Source organism: Salvia hispanica, chromosome 1 (assembly GCF_023119035.1).
Source record: "Salvia hispanica cultivar TCC Black 2014 chromosome 1, UniMelb_Shisp_WGS_1.0, whole genome shotgun sequence".
NCBI classification, from domain to species: Eukaryota; Viridiplantae; Streptophyta; class Magnoliopsida; order Lamiales; family Lamiaceae; genus Salvia; species Salvia hispanica.
This window is the reverse complement of record NC_062965.1, coordinates 1370899-1389148: the sequence shown is the minus strand read 5'-3', so window position 1 is coordinate 1389148 and position 18250 is coordinate 1370899. Positions and strand designations below refer to the sequence as shown.

The window sequence follows — 18250 nt, the reverse complement described above, 5'->3', positions numbered from 1 at the left end:
ATCAAATTTAAAAAATGAAAGAAAAGCCCAAAGTAACAAACACGATTTGTAACACGTAAGCCCAGTATTTGAATAAGCTTTTTGGGCATGTCTAACTTTATTTCATAAAAGTTTTAATCTTATTTCCTCCGCTAAATTTAAAAAAACGAGGTAGTTTAAAGAAAGCTAAATGTGAGTATGAGTAAGTTATAAAGTTCCAAAATATCACTCCCTCCGATGTCCATTAGAAGTTCCATTTTACCATCTTAGTCCAGTTCCCTTAGAACTCTCATTTCATTTCTACTCCCTCCGTCCCGTTTAAAATGACACATTTTCCTTTTTAGTCTGTCCCAACTAAGATGACACATTTTCTTTTTTGGTAACTTTCTCCCTCTAATTAATACACTCAACCACTTTTTCTCACTCCTATTAAAATATTCATCTTTCTTTATCTCTCTACTTTAATACTTACATCCACCTTCTCTCTCCAATTAAACACTTTAACCAATAACTCCTAAAACCCCGTGCCGGCTTAGCAATGTGTCATCTTAGCCGGGACGGAGGGAGTATAATTCTTAACAAATGAACTTTACATTCTACGAACTCACTTACATTTCATTACACTAAGATCGATATACATTTCATGGGACTTCTAATTAGCATGAGGACGCTAGGGACTAATCTGTAGTTATCATTCCATTAAACAATTTCAAAATCAAAGAAATTGTCAAAGACAATTAATAGACAGTGTGGTGGTGGGTAAGAGTCATAATGCATGAGAGAGACCTTATTGTATATGCATATCGTCCACAAGTATTCCTCATCTTGGAAGATAAACATACCATTATTTTCTGTCTAGATCTATCTCTGCGATATCATGGAAGGAATGTCTTCAGCAGCCATTGAAGTTCTTGTCCAAAACCTCATCAACCTTCTCAAGGATGAGTACTCTCTCCTTCGAGGTCTCAACAAAGATGCTCATCAGCTGCAGAGGACTTTGGAGACGATTCAAGCCTACTTGAGTGATGCTGAGAAGAAATCCATCACCCAAGATTCTGTCAAGATCTGGTTGAGGGAGCTTGAAGCCGTGGCTTTCGATGCTGAGAATGTCTTGGACGAATTCAGCTATCATCTTCTCCACAAACAAGTTAAGAAAATGATGACACCCAAAGCCAAGGATAAGGTACTATCATTCTTCTCATCCTTTAATGGCATTTCGAGTCGGCATAATATGGCTCACACAATCAAACAAATCAATACTACTTTTGAGTCTATGAAGAAAACGGCAAAAGAGCTTGGCCTTGAAACGTTGGTTGTGAGTGCACCTGCTGCTATTGCTCATACTTCCATTGAGTCGGATTCGGTCAGTCTTGATCCAATCTTCATTGGAAGAGACGATGATATGCCTAAACTAGTTCACATGCTCACCGAGATCCAGGATGATCGGATCTTTTGCATGGTTGCTCTAGTTGGAATGGGGGGTATGGGGAAGACTACGTTGACTAGGAAAGTCTTTAATCATGAAAGTGTAAAGGCTCGATTTGGTTCACTTATTTGGGTTCATGTTTCCCAAACTTTTGATCCAATTAGTCTTTTCAAAAAAATCCTTTCAGCGTTGAGTTCACATATTGGTGATGGAGTTCAAAGCAGGGAACTTATCTTGAAAAGGCTTCAAGAAGTTCTCAAGTCTAAAACTTATCTTCTCGTTCTTGATGATGTATGGAACGAAGATGTTTCAATGTGGGAAGACTTTATGAATTCCATGTCTGGAGTGACTTCCACTATGGGAAATGGCATTTTGATCACCACCAGAAGTGAAAATGTTGCTTCAACCGTTCACCCATTTTATATTCATCATTTGAATGGATTATCAGATGAAGTTTGTTGGTCTATAATCAAAGCCAAAACTTATGACGAAAATGGTGAAGTTCCATCAGGATTCGAGATGACAGGAAGAAAGATTGCTAAAAGATGCCAGGGTTTGCCCTTAGCTGCCAATGTAGCTGGCGGAGTGCTTCGCGGTAAGTCTGAAGAAGATTGGCGCTTCATCAGTGAAAAATGGCTTTCAGCTGCTGAAGGAGGTGACAATATCTCAAAAATATTGAAATTGAGCTTTGATCACCTCTCTTCACCGTTGCTCAAGAAGTGTTTCATGTTTTGTTCGATATTCCCCAAAGGTTGGAAAATCGACAAGGAGGGATTGATTGAACTATGGATGGCAGAAGGTTTTCTTCAACCAAGCCGAAGAGATGACATGGAGTCCGTGGGCGACATGTTTTTCAATGTGCTTCTACAGAACTCTTTGTTGCAAGTTCAAATGAGTGATGATTATGGAAATGTGGAAAGTTATCTGATGCACGATCTTGTGCATGATCTCGCATCTAATATTTTATCCAATAATTCAGATGGCAACACCCCAATTCGATATAGGTTTCTCCAAGAAGAATTAAGTCCTATTCCAGAAAAGGAGGCCAAGCATTTGCGTACATTATTCTTGCATGGTGAAACTTCTGGTACGAAGTTCTCATGCCTAGAATATTTGCGTAATCTTACTCTTTCTGGTAATTATGAAGAGCTTCCCAATTCAATTAGGGGGTTGGTACATTTGAGAAATTTGAATATTTCGGATACAAGGATTCGAAAGTTTCCCAAGTGGATTGGTGAGCTTTATCACTTGCAAACATTAAGAGCAAGGAGGTACATAGATGAACTGCCAAGTACGTTAAAGTACATGTTTAACTTAAGGCATCTTCACATCCATTTTGATGCAAAGTTGCCGGCGGAGATTGGGAGATTGACTAATCTCCAAACACTACCTCACTTCACAGTGGGCAATCAGAAGGGCAACCAAATTGAAGAGCTCGGAAGTTTGAAGAATCTCAAAGGAACACTAGTAATTCGTAATCTGGAGATGGTGCATGACAAGGAAAAGGCTCTGAAAGCAAATATGTTTCAAAAGCCAAACTTATTTGATCTGTCTTTTGAATGGGATGATGGTAGAGAAGATGAAAGAAATGATGAGAATGTGTTGGAAGGCCTCCTACCTCATGCAAATCTGAAGAAGTTGAAGATTTCAGGATTCAAAGGAAAAAGATTTCCAATATGGGCTGAAAAGATGGAAGTACGTGATGGGCCTCAAGGCTCTTGGGTACCGCTTGCCAACTTGATTAAAATTAAACTCTCCGGGTGCTCAGAAATAGAGGAAATCCCAATGCTGGAGCACTTGCCTAATCTCAAGTCTCTTTCTTTGAAAGAATTGAAGAAGGTGAGGTTCATGAATACTTCATTCAATCATTTGACGTCACTCAAAATAAAAGAATTAGAGGCATTGGAATGTCTGCCAGAATGGTTATTCCTTAACAATCAGGATATCTCAACTTTGAAAATATCAAATTGTCGTGTGTTGAGTAAATTACCAGATGGCTTGAACACCCTCCATTCTTTGGAGAATTTGTATATTTGGGGTTGTGAGAATCTGAAATCGATTGGGAATCCAAGTGGCGGAGCAAGACAATCACAGGGGATCCTCCGTGCGCTGAGTATTGTAGAATGCGGAGAGCTGATGGAATTTCCGTGTCAAATGCTAGAGTCATGGGCCCCTACAATTAAGGATCTTGAATTGGAAGGATTAAGGAGGCTAAAGAATCTACCAATGTTAATTGACTGCCTCGCTAAATCATCTACTGGTCTCATGTATTTGATAATCACAGGTGTTCCTAAATTGATGGGTGCTAGTAGTAATAGTGTTGAGAGTTGGGATCTTAGCAAGATGAAATCATTAAGCATAGATGTGAGTGTGGAATGGTCAAGAGAGGATAGTGTTGGCATTGCAGACACTGTGGAAGGGATGCTGCAAACATGCTGCAACTCACTTATATGGTTACATATAAAGGGGTGGAAATTTGGGAGTGGCTGCCCCAATCAATCCAATATCTCACCACTCTTGATATATTAACATTGGAGAATATAGGAGTAGAAGAATTGCCACAATGGTTGTGGAACCTCTCATCTCTAACAGAGTTATATCTTTGCCGTTGCAACAAGTTGAAGCGTCTGCCCTCTGTGGATGCGTTGAACCGCCTCACTACATTAGAAGAGTTGCATATTATAGATTGCCCGGAACTACACATTGATTCGGAGTGGCGCAACCACCATCTCCATCTCAAAATCGAGGTCGATGGCGAACCCGTTTGAATGTTGTTGCAAGTAAGTATCATATTCTTTTCATATACCGTTTAGGAAAATATTTTATTAAAGCAATGGAATGCTCTCTGTTTTTTTTTTCATTGTGCTGTGCACCTTTTGACTTCATTGTTTTATTTCATGAAACTTTGTCGATATGGAGAATCATAAATGAGACAAATTATGTTTGTTGGACACATGTCAAATGAATCTTTTTTCCTTGATTTTGCATTTACTTTGGTGCAATTTTTCCTATAAAACAAAACTCCATCTTAAGCATTGTAGTAGTATTGCTATAATTTCCAAACATGAAAGAAAGGGATAAGCTTCATCAATCACTGTAGTAATATGCTAAATTTCATGATCTTATAGTACTACACATGTAATTGTATTGCTTGAATTTCCTATCCTCCAAACATGAAAGAAAGGGATAAGCTTCATTAACCATCTTATCCCTCTTTTTGATGCAGTTCTAGAGCTTAAAAAGTTACAGTCTCGGAATAGCTTGATGTTCACTCAGGACATGTGAAACAGCTGCAGATGACTTTGGAGAAATCTTAAGAAGATCCGTACCAATCCTGGAACATGCCTTTATCTTCACATCGAAGCAATCCATGACTTAACTGGTTTTAATTTGATTGTCTATATGCATGTTGTTCTCATAAAGGATTACATAGCTTTGGTGATTCCTCTTGGTTTCTGCCACTGCCACTCCTTCTCCTTGCTGCAAACCCTTATATAGTGCTCTATCTTGTGCCTGACTTTTGGGGAGGTAATATACCATTTGGGCTATAAGTTCTAACTGCTTTTGAGCTTGGTTTGAAATGGTGTTACTTAATGGTATAAGATTGGGGAAATCTGATTTCCCATCTTGATATTGGTAGAGTAAAAATCTGATCTCTTCTATCTTGAGCTCATCCTACTCTGGTTATTTGTCTTGGTTCCCCCTTTGATGTCAATTGGATGCGAGACAATTTGGCTGATCTCACGGCTTCAGTTATTGCCCTCGTATTCCTCATTTTGTGTTTGCATCTTCCTTTCCCTTCTACCTATCAACGCTCTTTTAACCTCTTTTATATATGATATTTATTTTTCTTCTCCTTTCTTCACATAGTAAAATAGGTTGTATAAGAGATGTTCTCGTCAACAAAAACTGCGTTTAAGCAACCAAATGGATAGAAATTTTATATTTCAAATGAGCACTTAATGACAACACGGATAAAATCTTTCAAGATCTCCAATAGTGCAGAAGATGCACCATGAATGCCAAAACAATGGATATATGTCAAATCAGCAAGTAGAAATTCAACAGATATACCATAGACTCGCAAGGATTAGTAGAGATCGTAAAGCTGTCAAGAAAAATGAATCCTGAGAAAAAAAAATCCTAGGAATATGATTCCTAACAAGTTTATTTTCATGTGTTTGGAAAAATGTTTAACAACTTTAATTAGTTTTTAACAAATTAATTTCTTAAATCTCGTGTCTACTAAAAATTCCCCAACTACCTTGAGACGGAGGGAGTATTTTTCAAATCTTTTAATGATAATTTCCGTACAAATATCAATCTTGTTCATTTCGTGATTGGCATGTAGTTACTAGAATAACAAAAAAATATTGATTTGACACTCCCTCCCCAGGCCTATATATATAGCACGGCCCATTAGATTTTAAGCCCATATATGAAGAATCAAGTCCAATTAAATGAAAGAAAAGCCCAATTTGAAACACGTAAGCCACATATTTCGTGAAGCTTTTGGGCATCTCTACATTACTTCTTAAAAGTCAAAATAATATATTAGGCAGTATAATTGAGGCCCAGACAAAAAAAAGGCCCAAAGATAAAATGAAGGTAGAGCTAAATGCGAGTGTTTGAGTTAAGTTGTAAAGGCCCAAAATATACTTATCTTTCCATAATGCACGAGAGAGCACATCGTCCACAAGCATTCCTCATCTTGGAAGATAAACTTATCCGCATTTTCTCTCTCTGCAAAACCATGGAAGGAGCATCTTCAGCAGCCATTGATCCCTTGTTTAGTTAGATGTTTTTTCAGCACAAGATTTAAGAAAGTGGTATTTAGTTACTTAAATTGAGAAATAATAAAGCAGGAGAGAAACAAATTAAAGTGTTTGATCTTGCCAAAAAATAAAATGCCTCACTTACCTTGGATCGTTTAAAAAAGAAGTACGGATTACTTAACAAAGGAACAACCAACGGAGGAAGTATATATATTTGTATAATTTCAAAGAACACTAAAATAAATGTCTTAGTTCAGATAGAGGTGACCAACATTAGTGTTTCCGAACCGGAGCTCCCCCAAGCTGCCTGATGAGTAGCTGTGCGCTACGTGTGATCTGCTGAACTTGTCGCCACCATCATCGTGGCCACGATGCTGAGTACCTGGAACTGGACTCATCGGATCCTTAGCCCTTCCATCTACTGTAAAACAACAACAAAGTAGAGAGATTACGTATAAACATGCGTGCATATGTACGCTGCGCAGGTAAAGAGTTAATGATGTTCGAACACATAATGAAACTTTTTGTACAATGATTTATACAAACTTCAAATATTTTGTGCAAATTGTGTAATTTGCCAAGATAAAATATGAATTTTGTTACCCTGCACTTATAGGAATTTTTTGTGCTTATTTCAGGAAAATGTATAACTTTTGCACAGGACACCTTGGCATATGGGAATTGATTAAATTCGATTTATTTTGCTGCCATTTCCAATCAAACATTCTATCAAATTATTTTATGCATCTACACATAATTGTGATTTGGGGTTTTGAGATATTATTTTCTGTGTCCAATCAAACCCATAATTGATGTACCTACATGAATTTGCACTTACACAATTTACTATTCGGTCATCTCTTGAATACATAGGACCATTTTCACTTACCTGATCTCTTAAATTTCACTAAATATTGAAAGTGCACTAAATAAGCAACTCGACCAAAATATTATGTTAGATATCCAAACTCATAACTTTATATAAATTGATTCACCATTTTTACTTGACTTTGAGGCTCATTTTATGTCTCATTTATGTACCATTTTTATTTTTTTATATATTTTTCTTTCATTTTAATTCTGTTTTTTAATTGAATCGTGTATTTATTATTAATAGTTTAATGTTGCATCAAATGAATATATATAATTAGTTTTTTTTATGATTTATTGTTATTTCTATTAGATAAAAATAGAGTTGATAAATTTAATAGTAGAGTATATAACTTTTTAAAATTCTAATATTTTTTGCATAAATATTATTTATAATATATTATATTATTATAAATTTCAAATTTATAAAAATATGAATAAAAGGATTTATTTAAGGATGGTACAAGTAGAGGAGACAGAAAAATGGAACACTGATTTCACCCTAAACAAAATGAGCATAGCCATTATATTGTTGCCCTTTTATTTCACACTCTTATGTAATTTTCAATTGATTTAATCATCACAATTTAGTTGTCTAGACATATTGCCACATGATGCACTACGTGACAAGGTATCCGGATCACTTATTTTATTCATATGTATACCTCCAATCTCATTTCCTTCTCTAGATATGAAAAATGAGGAAGTTTAGTTGAGCCCCAGAAAAAAAGGCCCAAAGAAAAAGGAAGGTTGAGTCCAAATGCGTGTACAAGTTAAGTCACCTTTATTGAAAATTAATAAAATCTAAAGGAGATCAAATAAAATTTAATTGACGATTAATGAAAAAATCAAACATCTAAAAGAATAAAAAATTTAAAAGCAACCTCCCTTAATATCATGGTCGGCCGTCTCGGACAGACCTAATAAGCTAAATAATGACTAATTTAAGGTCATTAGTTTTTAATTAGCCACTAGCTAGCTTTTCAATAAATGCAGCTCTGATGTAATCGTGCTATGAATTGAAACCCTTATATGAACAAACTTACTATGAGTTGTATTGTTAAAACAATTAATCTTAAACGAAAATAGTATTTTTGTAGTTAAATTGAGAGATTGTAGTAGAACATAGAAATAAAGCTTGAGACAAAATAAAATATACTACTATGAAAGAGAACATAGTTACAATTTTTCACCAAAAGAGAAATAGGTCAATTAACCTAATTGATTCCATAATTTTTTGGAATCAATTAATCTAAAACGGAGGAAGTATTAATTAAGACTCGCTATATAATTCTAATATTATTAATTAATAAATACTACTACTATTGATTAGGATCCTGCGCTTTAAATTATCCTTTATTTTTTCAATAAAAAATGCAAGTTGTCATACTATAGGACAAATAGTAAAAGTTTTCTAAAAAAAAAAAAAAATGACCACTACTAGTAGTTGTAAGATAGAACTGTGGGCTGTCGTCCAACAAGATTCTTCAACTTATAATTTTATATTACCCACTAGCTTTAGCTTTTCAATAATTGATGCCCTGCTGAGATTATCTTGTTTTGCTACCTCAAATTCAAATTCTCAATATTTGAAATTGATCAGAGAGATTGAGAGAGCAATTTCATTACTAAACGATTGAATCCTGCAGCAAGTAAGTACTATTTCATTTTCCATTTTCTGTTGATGGATTGCCCTATCTTATTTATATATGTGTCATGTGTTTTTTGTAGTTTCGTATATAGATTTCATTTCAACTACTACTATTATGTGTATGAAATAGAGACTTAGAGATTTCAACCAAAATTGCTTACGATCGTTGCTAATCCTCACCAACCCTGTAACATCATACCACCATTACCAGCCAATCATTTGTACATGTGGACGAATAATAAGCTGTCATGTGGCAAGCTCAAGATAAATTTTCAAGGATTGCAATATCCAATATGCTAGACCGCAATTTTTCCAGGTTGCAATAGATTGCAGTCTAGCGTTTATACTATTGCAGTCTAGCATATATAATATTGCAGTCTAGCGTGTTGTCACAGTGTCATTTTAAGAGTGTTGTCAGTTTAACGCACCCCTATATATATATATATATATATATATATATATATATATATATATATATAGGGATGTGATCAGGTCCATAAGTGAAATTCTGTCAAAAATCAAAGCAAATCTCAACCATTGGATCCTGTAATGTAACCATTAGATTAATGCCACGTGTCACCTAATAATGTAGATCGTGTAGTCTAGTAATGTAGCTCGGCTAATAATGTAACACGTTGTAGTCTAATAATGTAGATTGTGCAGTCTAATAATAATGTAGCTTAGTTAATAATGTAACGCTTTTAGTGTAATAATGTATCTCGGGTATTATGATCACAACCATCTAATCTGAGGATCCAAGGGCTGAGGTTTGCTTTGATTTTTGACAGAATTTGCCTTATGCACCATAGTGCGCCCCTATATATATATATATAAATATATATATAGGGATGTATTCAGGTCAGAACGCTAAGTATAAGTAAAACTCAAAACACTTGCAGTCCATTGGATCATATGATCTAATGGTTAGATTAATGCCACGTGTCATCTAATAATGTAGAATTTTAGACTAATAATGTAGCTCGGATAATAATGTAGCAATTTAGTTTAATAATGTAGCATTTAGTTTAGAAATGTACAGTTTTAGTCTTACAATGTACATTTCTAGTCTAATAATGTACCTCGCCTAATAATGTAGATTTTTAGTATGATAATGTAACAAATCACAACCATCCAATCTAATGATCCAAGGGCTGTGATTTGTGCTGTGTTTTACACTAAGATGCTGTATTTGGACCCTAACACACCCCTATATATATATATATATATATATATATATAGGGAGATGATCAAAATAAGAATGCATTTAAATCCAAAAATGCAGCCCAAATCTCCCAAAATGATCTTAACATGACATAAACTCAAATCTTATAATATGACCTAAAACTGCTTAATTATGACCTTCCGTATTTTTGGTTAATTATTGACCATTAGATCATCTAATCCTAGGGCTAAGATTTGGGCTGCATTTCTGGATTTAAACACATACTTATTTTGATCATCTCCATATATATATATATATATATATATATATATATATATATATATATATATATATATATATATATAGGGATGTGATTAAAATGACAACCCCCTTTATTGTAACATCATACCACCATTTTAGGCCATTCGATCTGAAAATCGTGTGCTTTGTCATGCTGCCACGTGTAAAAACACGGAGGGGTAAAATAGGAAATTTCTAATTTTACGTTACCAGATTGCAGTGTTGTTCATTGAATATTGCAGTCTTACCACAACAATATTGCAGTTTACCACGACGCAATATCTAATACAATAGACTGCAATATCTAATACAGTAGACTGCAAACCCGTGTTTTTTCACGAAACTTAATCCTAGGCGTCCATAGATGAGATCTAACGGACTATATTGGTGGTATGGTATTATCATATCTATGGTGGCACCCATATATAGGGCCGCATATAGGGTGCCACCATAGATATGATAATACCATACCACCAATATAGTCCGTTAGATCTCATCTATGGACGCCTAGGATTAAGTTTCGTGAAAAAACACGGGTTTGCAGTCTACTGTATTAGATATTGCAGTCTACTGTATTAGATATTGCAGTCGTGGTAAACTGCAATATTGTTGTGGTAAGACTGCAATATTCAATTAACAACACTGCAATCTGGTAACGTAAAATTAGAAATTTCCTATTTTACCCCTCCGTGTTTTTACACGTGGCAGCATGACAAACACACGATTTTTAGATCCAATGGCCTAAAATGGTGGTATGGTGTTACAATAAAGAGGGTTGTTATCTTAGTACATCCCTATATATATATATATATATATAGGGGCATGTTAGGGTGCCACCACCCCTTAAAATAACACCATACCAAAAACCATGGAAGGAGTGTCTTCAGCAGCCATTGAAGTTCTTGTCCAAAACCTGATCAACCTTTTCAAGGATGAGTACTCTCTACTTCGAGGTCTCGACAAAGATGCCCAACAGATGCAGAGGACTTTGGAGACGATTCAAGCCTACCTGAATGATGCTGAGAAGAAATCCATCACCCAAGATTCTGTTAAGATCTGGTTGAGGGACCTTGAAGCCGTGGCTTTCGATGCTGACAACGTCTTGGATGAACTCAGCTATCATCTTCTCCACAAAAAAGTGAAGAAAATGAAGACTCCCAAAGCCAAGGATAAGGTACTATCATGCTTCTCATCCTTTAATGGCATTTTGCGTCGGCGTGATATGGCTCACACAATCAAACAAATTAATTCGGATTTTGAGTGTATGAACAAAAGAGCATTAGATCTTGGCCTTCAAAGCATGGTTGTGAATGCACCTGCTGCTGTTGCTCATACTTCCATCGAGACGGATTCGTTCAGTCTTGATCCAATCTTTATTGGAAGAGATGAAGATGTGCCTAAACTAGTTGACATGCTCACCCAAACCCAGGAGGAAAGGATCTTCTCCATCCTTGATCTTGTGGGAATGGGGGGTATGGGGAAGACTACGTTGACTAGGAAAGTCTTTAATCATGAAAGTGTAAAGGCTCGATTCGGATCACTTATTTGGATTCATGTTTCTCAAACTTTTGATCCAGTTAGCCTTTTCAACAAAATACTTTGTAAGTTGACTAAAAAGACTAGTGATGGAGTTGAGAGCAGAGATAATATCCTAGAAAAGGCTTCAAGAAGCTCTCAAGGGCAAAACTTATCTTCTTGTTCTTGATGATGTATGGAATGAAGATGTTATGAAATGGGAAGACTTTATAAACTCCATAATGGGAGTTACTTCTACAAAGGGTAATGGCATTATCATCACCACCAGGAGTCAAAAGGTTGCTTCAAATGTTAACTCATTTCATATTCATCTTTTGAATGGCTTATCAGATGAAGATTGTTGGTCCATAATCAAAGCCAAAACTTTTGATGAAAATGGTGAAGTTCCATCAGGATTCGAGATGATTGGAAGAAAGATTGCTAAAAGATGTCAGGGTTTGCCATTAGCTACCAATGTAGTTGGGGGAGTGCTTCGCGGTAAGTCCAAAGAAGAGTGGCGCTTCATCAATGAAAATTGGCTTTCAGATGGTGAAGGAGGTGATAATATCTCAAAAATATTGAAATTGAGCTTTGATCACCTATCTTCACCGTCTCTCAAGAAGTGCTTCTGCGTTTTGTTCGGTTTTCCCCAAAGGTTGGGAAATCGAGAAGCATGAGTTGATTGAACTATGGATGGCAGAAGGCTTTCTTCAACCAAGCCAAAGAGATGACATGGAGTCTGTGGGCAACATGTTTTTTAATGTGCTTCTACAAAACTCTTTGTTGCAAGTTTTACATAAAGATGATTATGGAAATGTTTCAGAGGTGTGTGATGCATGATCTTGTGCATGATCTTGCATCTTCTACCTTATTCAATAATGAAGATGGCGGTACTCCATTGCGATACATGTTTCTCAAAAAAGAATCAAGTCCTATTCCGAAAAAAGTGGCTAAGCATTTGCGTACATTATTCTTGGAATGATGAAACTTCTGGTACGAAGTTCTCAGACTTTGAATGTTTGCATAATCTTACACTTTCTGGTGATTATGAAGAGATGCCCGATTCAGTTAGGGGTTGGTACATTTGAGAAATTTGAATATTTCAAATACAAAGATTGCAAAGTTGCCGAAATGGATTGGTGAACTCCATCACTTGCAAACAATAAGAGTAAGAAGATGGGATTTTGAGAAACTGCCAAGTACGTTGAAGTACATGTTTAACTTAAGGCATCTTCATATCGGTTCTCGTACAAAGTTGCCAGCGGAGATTGGGAGATTGACTAATCTCCAAACACTACCTCAGTTCAGAGTGGGCAAAGAGAAGGGCTACCAAATTGAAGAGCTCGGAAGTTTGAAGAATCTCAAAGGAAAACTAGTGATTCGTAATCTGGAGGATGGTGCGTGATAAGGAAGAGGCTCTGAAAGCAAATATGTTTCAGAAACCAAACTTATTTGATTTGGTGTTTATATGGAATAATGGTAGAGAAGATGAAAGAAATAATGAGAGTGTGTTGGAAGGGCTCCAACCTCATGCAAATGTGAAGAATTTGAAGATTTCAGGATTTAAAGGAAAAAGATTTCCAACATGGGCTGAGAAGATGGCAGTACGTGATGGGCCTCAAGGCTCTTGGGTACCGCTTGCCAACTTGATTGAAATTACACTCTCCAATTGCTCAGAAATTGATGAAATCCCAACGCTGGAGCACTTGCCTAATCTAAAGTCTCTTTCTTTGAAAAGATTGAAGAAGGTGAGGCTCATAAATGCTTCGTTCAATCATTTAACGTCACTCAAAATAGAAGAGTTAGAGGCATTGGAATGTCTGCCAGAATGGTTATTCCTTAACAATCAGAATCTCTCATATTTGAAATATCAAATTGTCGTGTGTTGAGAGAATTACCTTGGCACACACCTCAATTCTCTGGAGAGTTTGTGTATTATGATTGTGAAAATCTGAAGTCGATTGGGAATCCAAGTTGTGGAGCACGACAATCACAAGGGATCCTCCGTGAGCTGAGATTATAGAATGCAGAGAGCTGATGGAATTGCCGTGTGAAATGCTAGAGTCGTGGGCCCCTACAATTGAGGTTCTTCAATTGGATGGATTAAGGAGCCTAAAGAATCTACCAATGCTAATTGACTGCCTCGCTAAATCATCTACTCGTCTCACACGATTGAGAATCAAAGGTGTTCCTAAATTGATGGCTGCTAGTATTGGTAGTGAGAGTTGGGATCTTAGCAGCTTGAGAGAATTAAGATAGATGTGAGTGTGGAATGGTCAAGAGAGGATAGTGTTGGCATTGCAGAGACTGTGGAAGGGATGCTGCGAGGATGCTGCAAGCTCACTTATCGCTTATATTTGAAGGGGGTGGAAAATTGGGAGTGGCTGCCCCAATCAATTCAACATCTCACTGTTCTTGATAGGTTAGAGTTGGAGAATATAGGAGTAGAAGAATTGCCCCAATGGTTGGGGAACCTCTCATCTCTAAGAGAATTATATCTACAGTAGTTGCAACAAGTTGAAGCGTCTGCCCTCTGTAGATGCATTGAACCTTTTAGAAATTAGAGATTGCCCGAAACTACGTATTGATTCAGAATGGCTCAGCCAGCATCCCCATCTGGCAATCAAGATCGATGACCAACCCGTTTGAATGTTGTTGCAAGTAAGTAGTACTATCATTTTTTGCTATCCGTTTAGGAAGAAAAGAATATCATTTTTTCATATTTTGCCAAAACTACCAAATTGTCAAAATTTTAAGATAGAACCATCCGATCTTAATTAGATAAATCAATTCACAAATATTAATAGTATATGATTTTTGGTTGTTATTGGTACAGCTTCTGTGAATTCACGGTTACAAAGATGATTCTGTAAAAAAAATTCTTTAAGCTGTGCACCTTTTTTATCTTCATTGTTTTCTTTCATGAAACTTTGCGCTAATATAGAGAATCATAAATGAGACAAGTTATATTTGTTGGACACATGTAAAATGATTTTTTTTTTATTTTGCAATTACTTTGGTTCAATTTCCCATATAATAAAAATTCCAAACAAATTTAAATTCTTAAGCATGTAATTGTAGTGCTTTAAATTCCTCTCCTTCATTAACCATCTTATACCTCTTATTGCAGTTCCAGCCGACGAGCTTAAAAAGTCACGGCCTCGGAATAACTTGGTATTCACGCAGGACTTGTGAAACAGGCTAAGGAGTCGAACATAGGATTCCGTTGGAGGTGTGTTGATACATAATGATTTTTTGTCATCGGAGGCTATTTGAGGAATAAAAACATCATATTACAGATTTTCAAATTTTATTTCTTATTTACGTTTTTATTTCTTTTTCATTTTAGGGTTGCACATCATATAATTAGTGTGGAAATCAATTTCGAAGTCAGACTTTGGTATTGAATAAAAGTTAATTAAGGTTTCAAGAAACTAGGATGTGATGACTCATTTGAATATATTTCACACCATATAGGTTGAGATTGAAGCTAAGAACAGAGTTGGACAGAGTCAGAAAAGTAGATCGAAGTTCGTAGGATTTCTCCATAGACTACTTTTACGTAGTACCAACTCCAGAACGTGCCATGATCGTCTTCACATCAAGCACTCCATGATCTCAATGGTTTTGATTGTTTGTAGTGTTTTCCATGCTTTGGATTATTGGTTGGTTTTATGTTGTTCCAATCCCACATGAATTTATGGACAGACACTAATGTAGTATCTTTGTTATTCATTAGCTATATAGTCCTTATCTACAAGTTTTCCTGTTGAATTGCTATGCATTGATGCATCTGTAGTGAATACTCTGTCCTCCCTTAATGTATTTAAACTTAGGGAATGATTGATAACATGATGAGGAATACATGAGTATGATCCGTTTAAGAAAGAATCCATGAATGGATGCATGATTGTAAAAGCAGATTAGTAATATTTGATTATAGACTTTCTTTACTCACACTATTTAGAATAGTGTTTAGCTAATCTTGTCCAAATTTTGTTAAGCATGTTCAATGCTTGACGAACGATTACTCTTACACCATCTTTATGGATTGGAATTAGTTAAGTTGATGGAGCTCTGAATTTATCTACAAACGTTTGGGAATGACATTCTCTCGAGTGTTTTCATAATTTTGATGTCTTCCACAATACTTTATTTATGTAATTACAATCTTATCCAGAAAAACATACTCTCTTGATGAGAACAAACTTTATCTACTCATCACCTTAATTGCTCGTACAACTAAGTTGTAATCTTACAGTACTGGTAATATACTAAAGAACTAATTATTTAAACTTGATTGGTCTATAATTGTTGAAACAAGAGTCTTAAACAACACAATGAAATTTCTTTGCGTTCTCGTCTGATTCGGTCATTCTTTCTCAGTTACTCAGTTACAATTGAAGGGGGTGGAAAACTTGGAGTGGCTGCCCCAATCAATTCAAAATCTCACTGTTCTTAATTCGTTAGAGTTGGAATATTAACGGTACTAGTATTCAATCCTAGATAATAAATCAATTGAGAAATATTAACGGTACTAGTATAGTGTTGTTATATGTACAGTTTGTGTAAATTCACGGTTGGAAAGATGTTTCCCACCTTTTACTTCATTGTTTTCTTTCATGAAACTTTACTAATATAGAGAATCATAAATTAGAGAAGTTATATTTGTTTGACATATGTCAAATGAATCTTTTTTTTCTTTGATTTGGCAATTACTACATTGTAGTAATACGCTTTTATACGTTCCACTAACGCATCCCATTCATCCTCAATTATTTTTTACTAAAGTCGGACAGTTAAAGTGGTAAATTCAATATTATCCAATTACAATTATTTTTAAAAATCTTTACTCCCTCTCCCATACTCCCTTCGTCCACAAAAAATAGAGCACAATAACCATTTTGGGCCGTCCACAAAAAATAGAGAACAATTATTTATGAAAAGTTTTCAACAAATAGTAATCTTACACATCATTCCACTGACACTATTTCTTACTTGTTTTTTCTCCTTCTCTCTTATTTTTTCTCCTTCTTTCTTACTTTACCAATTCTACATTAAAACCCGTCTCATAAACAAATTGCTCTATTTTTTTTGGACGGATGGAGTATATATATAGCAAGGCCCAATTCATTTTAGGCCCATCTGTGAAGAATCAAGTCCATTTAAATGAAAGAAAAGCCCAAACTAACAAACACAGTTTGTACCACGTAAGCCAGTATTTCGTGTAGCTTTTCTCCAGCAAATCAACCCATCGAATTTCAACTCCAATTTATGAGATCCATTGGAGAAATCGAATTATATCTAATAAGCTTTTTGGGCATGTCTACACTAACTTTATTTCTTGAAAGGTTCACAATTTTGGTTTTCTATCAAACAAAATATTGAGCCCAAATATAGTTTATTGAAGCCCATTAAAGACCTTACATTACAAACTCTCCGAGCCATGGTACTTCCGAATCTTTTTTTTTTCTATATTTTTTAAATGGCAAATTGATGAAAATATCACCAAATTTTTGTTCTACTTTCAAATCAGTTGAAAAACTATAAAATTTGAACTTATTCCTAATTATCTCATGCCGAATTAGTTTTGTGCAATTGTATTCGATATGATATGGTAGGCGTACATGACATTGATAAGTTAAACGATATCTTCTTTTAACACTGGATAAGTCTTTATTTAGTTAAAATAGATTACACTTAGGTGGCGTTCGGTTGTCATGACTAATTATCATGAGACTATCCATCGAGGATTAAGTTGTAGAATTATTTTAGTTGGAGGAGGGAGGCTATGACTAATTATCACGAGACTATCCATCTAGGATTAAGTTGAGGGGGTCAATCTTATGAACCAAAGATGATACATATTTAATTATGAGATGTAGTCTTATCAACCGAACATCCCCTTAAAAGATCAGATCTCTTCGTCGTGGAATGAATATGATAAATCCAAACTTTACAATTTTGTGAATAATTTTTAAAATTATGAAATAAATCAGAATTTAAGAACATTTCAAATGGTAGTTTCATAGTTTGGCACTTTTAAAAGTTATGACAAAGTATACTTACTAATCATTAAATGTTAACCATTTATTATAGACTTCACCTTTCCTAACTCATTCAATTAGAATTTTGGAATGTAAAAAATTTATTTTCATCCAATTTTCTATATATTTCTTGAATACGTATGGAGTTGGAAAAAAAACAACAGAAACTTAAGACTTTATAGAGTTGTGGGCCCCGATTCTTAGTTGAGTTGATTGGTGTTTGATTGAAACATAAAGAAATCAGATAACTCATCTCTAAACACTACATCACTTCACAGTGCGCAAAGAGAAGGGCTACCGTATTGAAGAGCTTGGAAGTTTAAAGAATCTCAAAGGATCACTAGTGATTCATAATCTGGAGAAGGTACGTTATGAGGAAGAGGCTCTGAAAGCAAATATATTTCAGAAACCAAACTTATTTAATTTGCGGTTTGAATGGAGTGATGATAGTGAAGATGAAAGAAACAATGAGAGTGTGTTAGAAGACCTCCAACCTCATACAAATCTAAAGAAGTTGAAGATTTC

General features: G+C 35.3%; 2 protein-coding genes and 1 long non-coding RNA gene across 3 annotated transcripts; all 3 read left to right on the top strand.

The window, feature by feature from the left end:
- The first annotated feature begins 861 nt into the window (after positions 1-861).
- LOC125201321 (disease resistance protein RGA2-like) lies at positions 862-5259 on the top strand. The gene is made up of 2 exons (XM_048099382.1): positions 862-4185; positions 4632-5259. Exon 1 carries the CDS (start codon positions 866-868, stop codon positions 3932-3934), a length of 3069 nt encoding a protein of 1022 aa, XP_047955339.1. The 5' UTR covers positions 862-865; the 3' UTR covers positions 3935-4185; positions 4632-5259.
- A 6661-nt stretch (positions 5260-11920) lies between these two features.
- Positions 11921-12518, top strand: LOC125210566 (putative disease resistance protein RGA3). The gene is made up of 2 exons (XM_048110108.1): positions 11921-12236; positions 12334-12518. Exons 1-2 carry the CDS (start codon positions 11921-11923, stop codon positions 12516-12518), a joined length of 501 nt encoding a protein of 166 aa, XP_047966065.1.
- A 1659-nt stretch (positions 12519-14177) lies between these two features.
- Positions 14178-15452, top strand: LOC125201323. Its single transcript, XR_007172874.1, has 3 exons — positions 14178-14339; positions 14809-14910; positions 15156-15452. It is a non-coding gene; the product is annotated as an uncharacterized LOC125201323 (long non-coding RNA).
- The last annotated feature ends 2798 nt before the right edge of the window (positions 15453-18250 follow it).

What these genes read in the sequence shown, in the direction of transcription:
- LOC125201321 (XM_048099382.1), top strand. Translation starts at nt 866, where the DNA reads ATGTCTTCAGCAGCCATTGAAGTTCTTGTCCAAAACCTCATCAACCTT.
- LOC125210566 (XM_048110108.1), top strand. Translation starts at nt 11,921, where the DNA reads ATGGGAGTTACTTCTACAAAGGGTAATGGCATTATCATCACCACCAGG. An exon ending in GCTTTCAGATGGTGAAGGAG is followed by an intron (nt 12,237 to 12,333) that starts GTGATAATATCT and finishes TTTTCCCCAAAG; the next exon opens with GTTGGGAAATCGAGAAGCAT.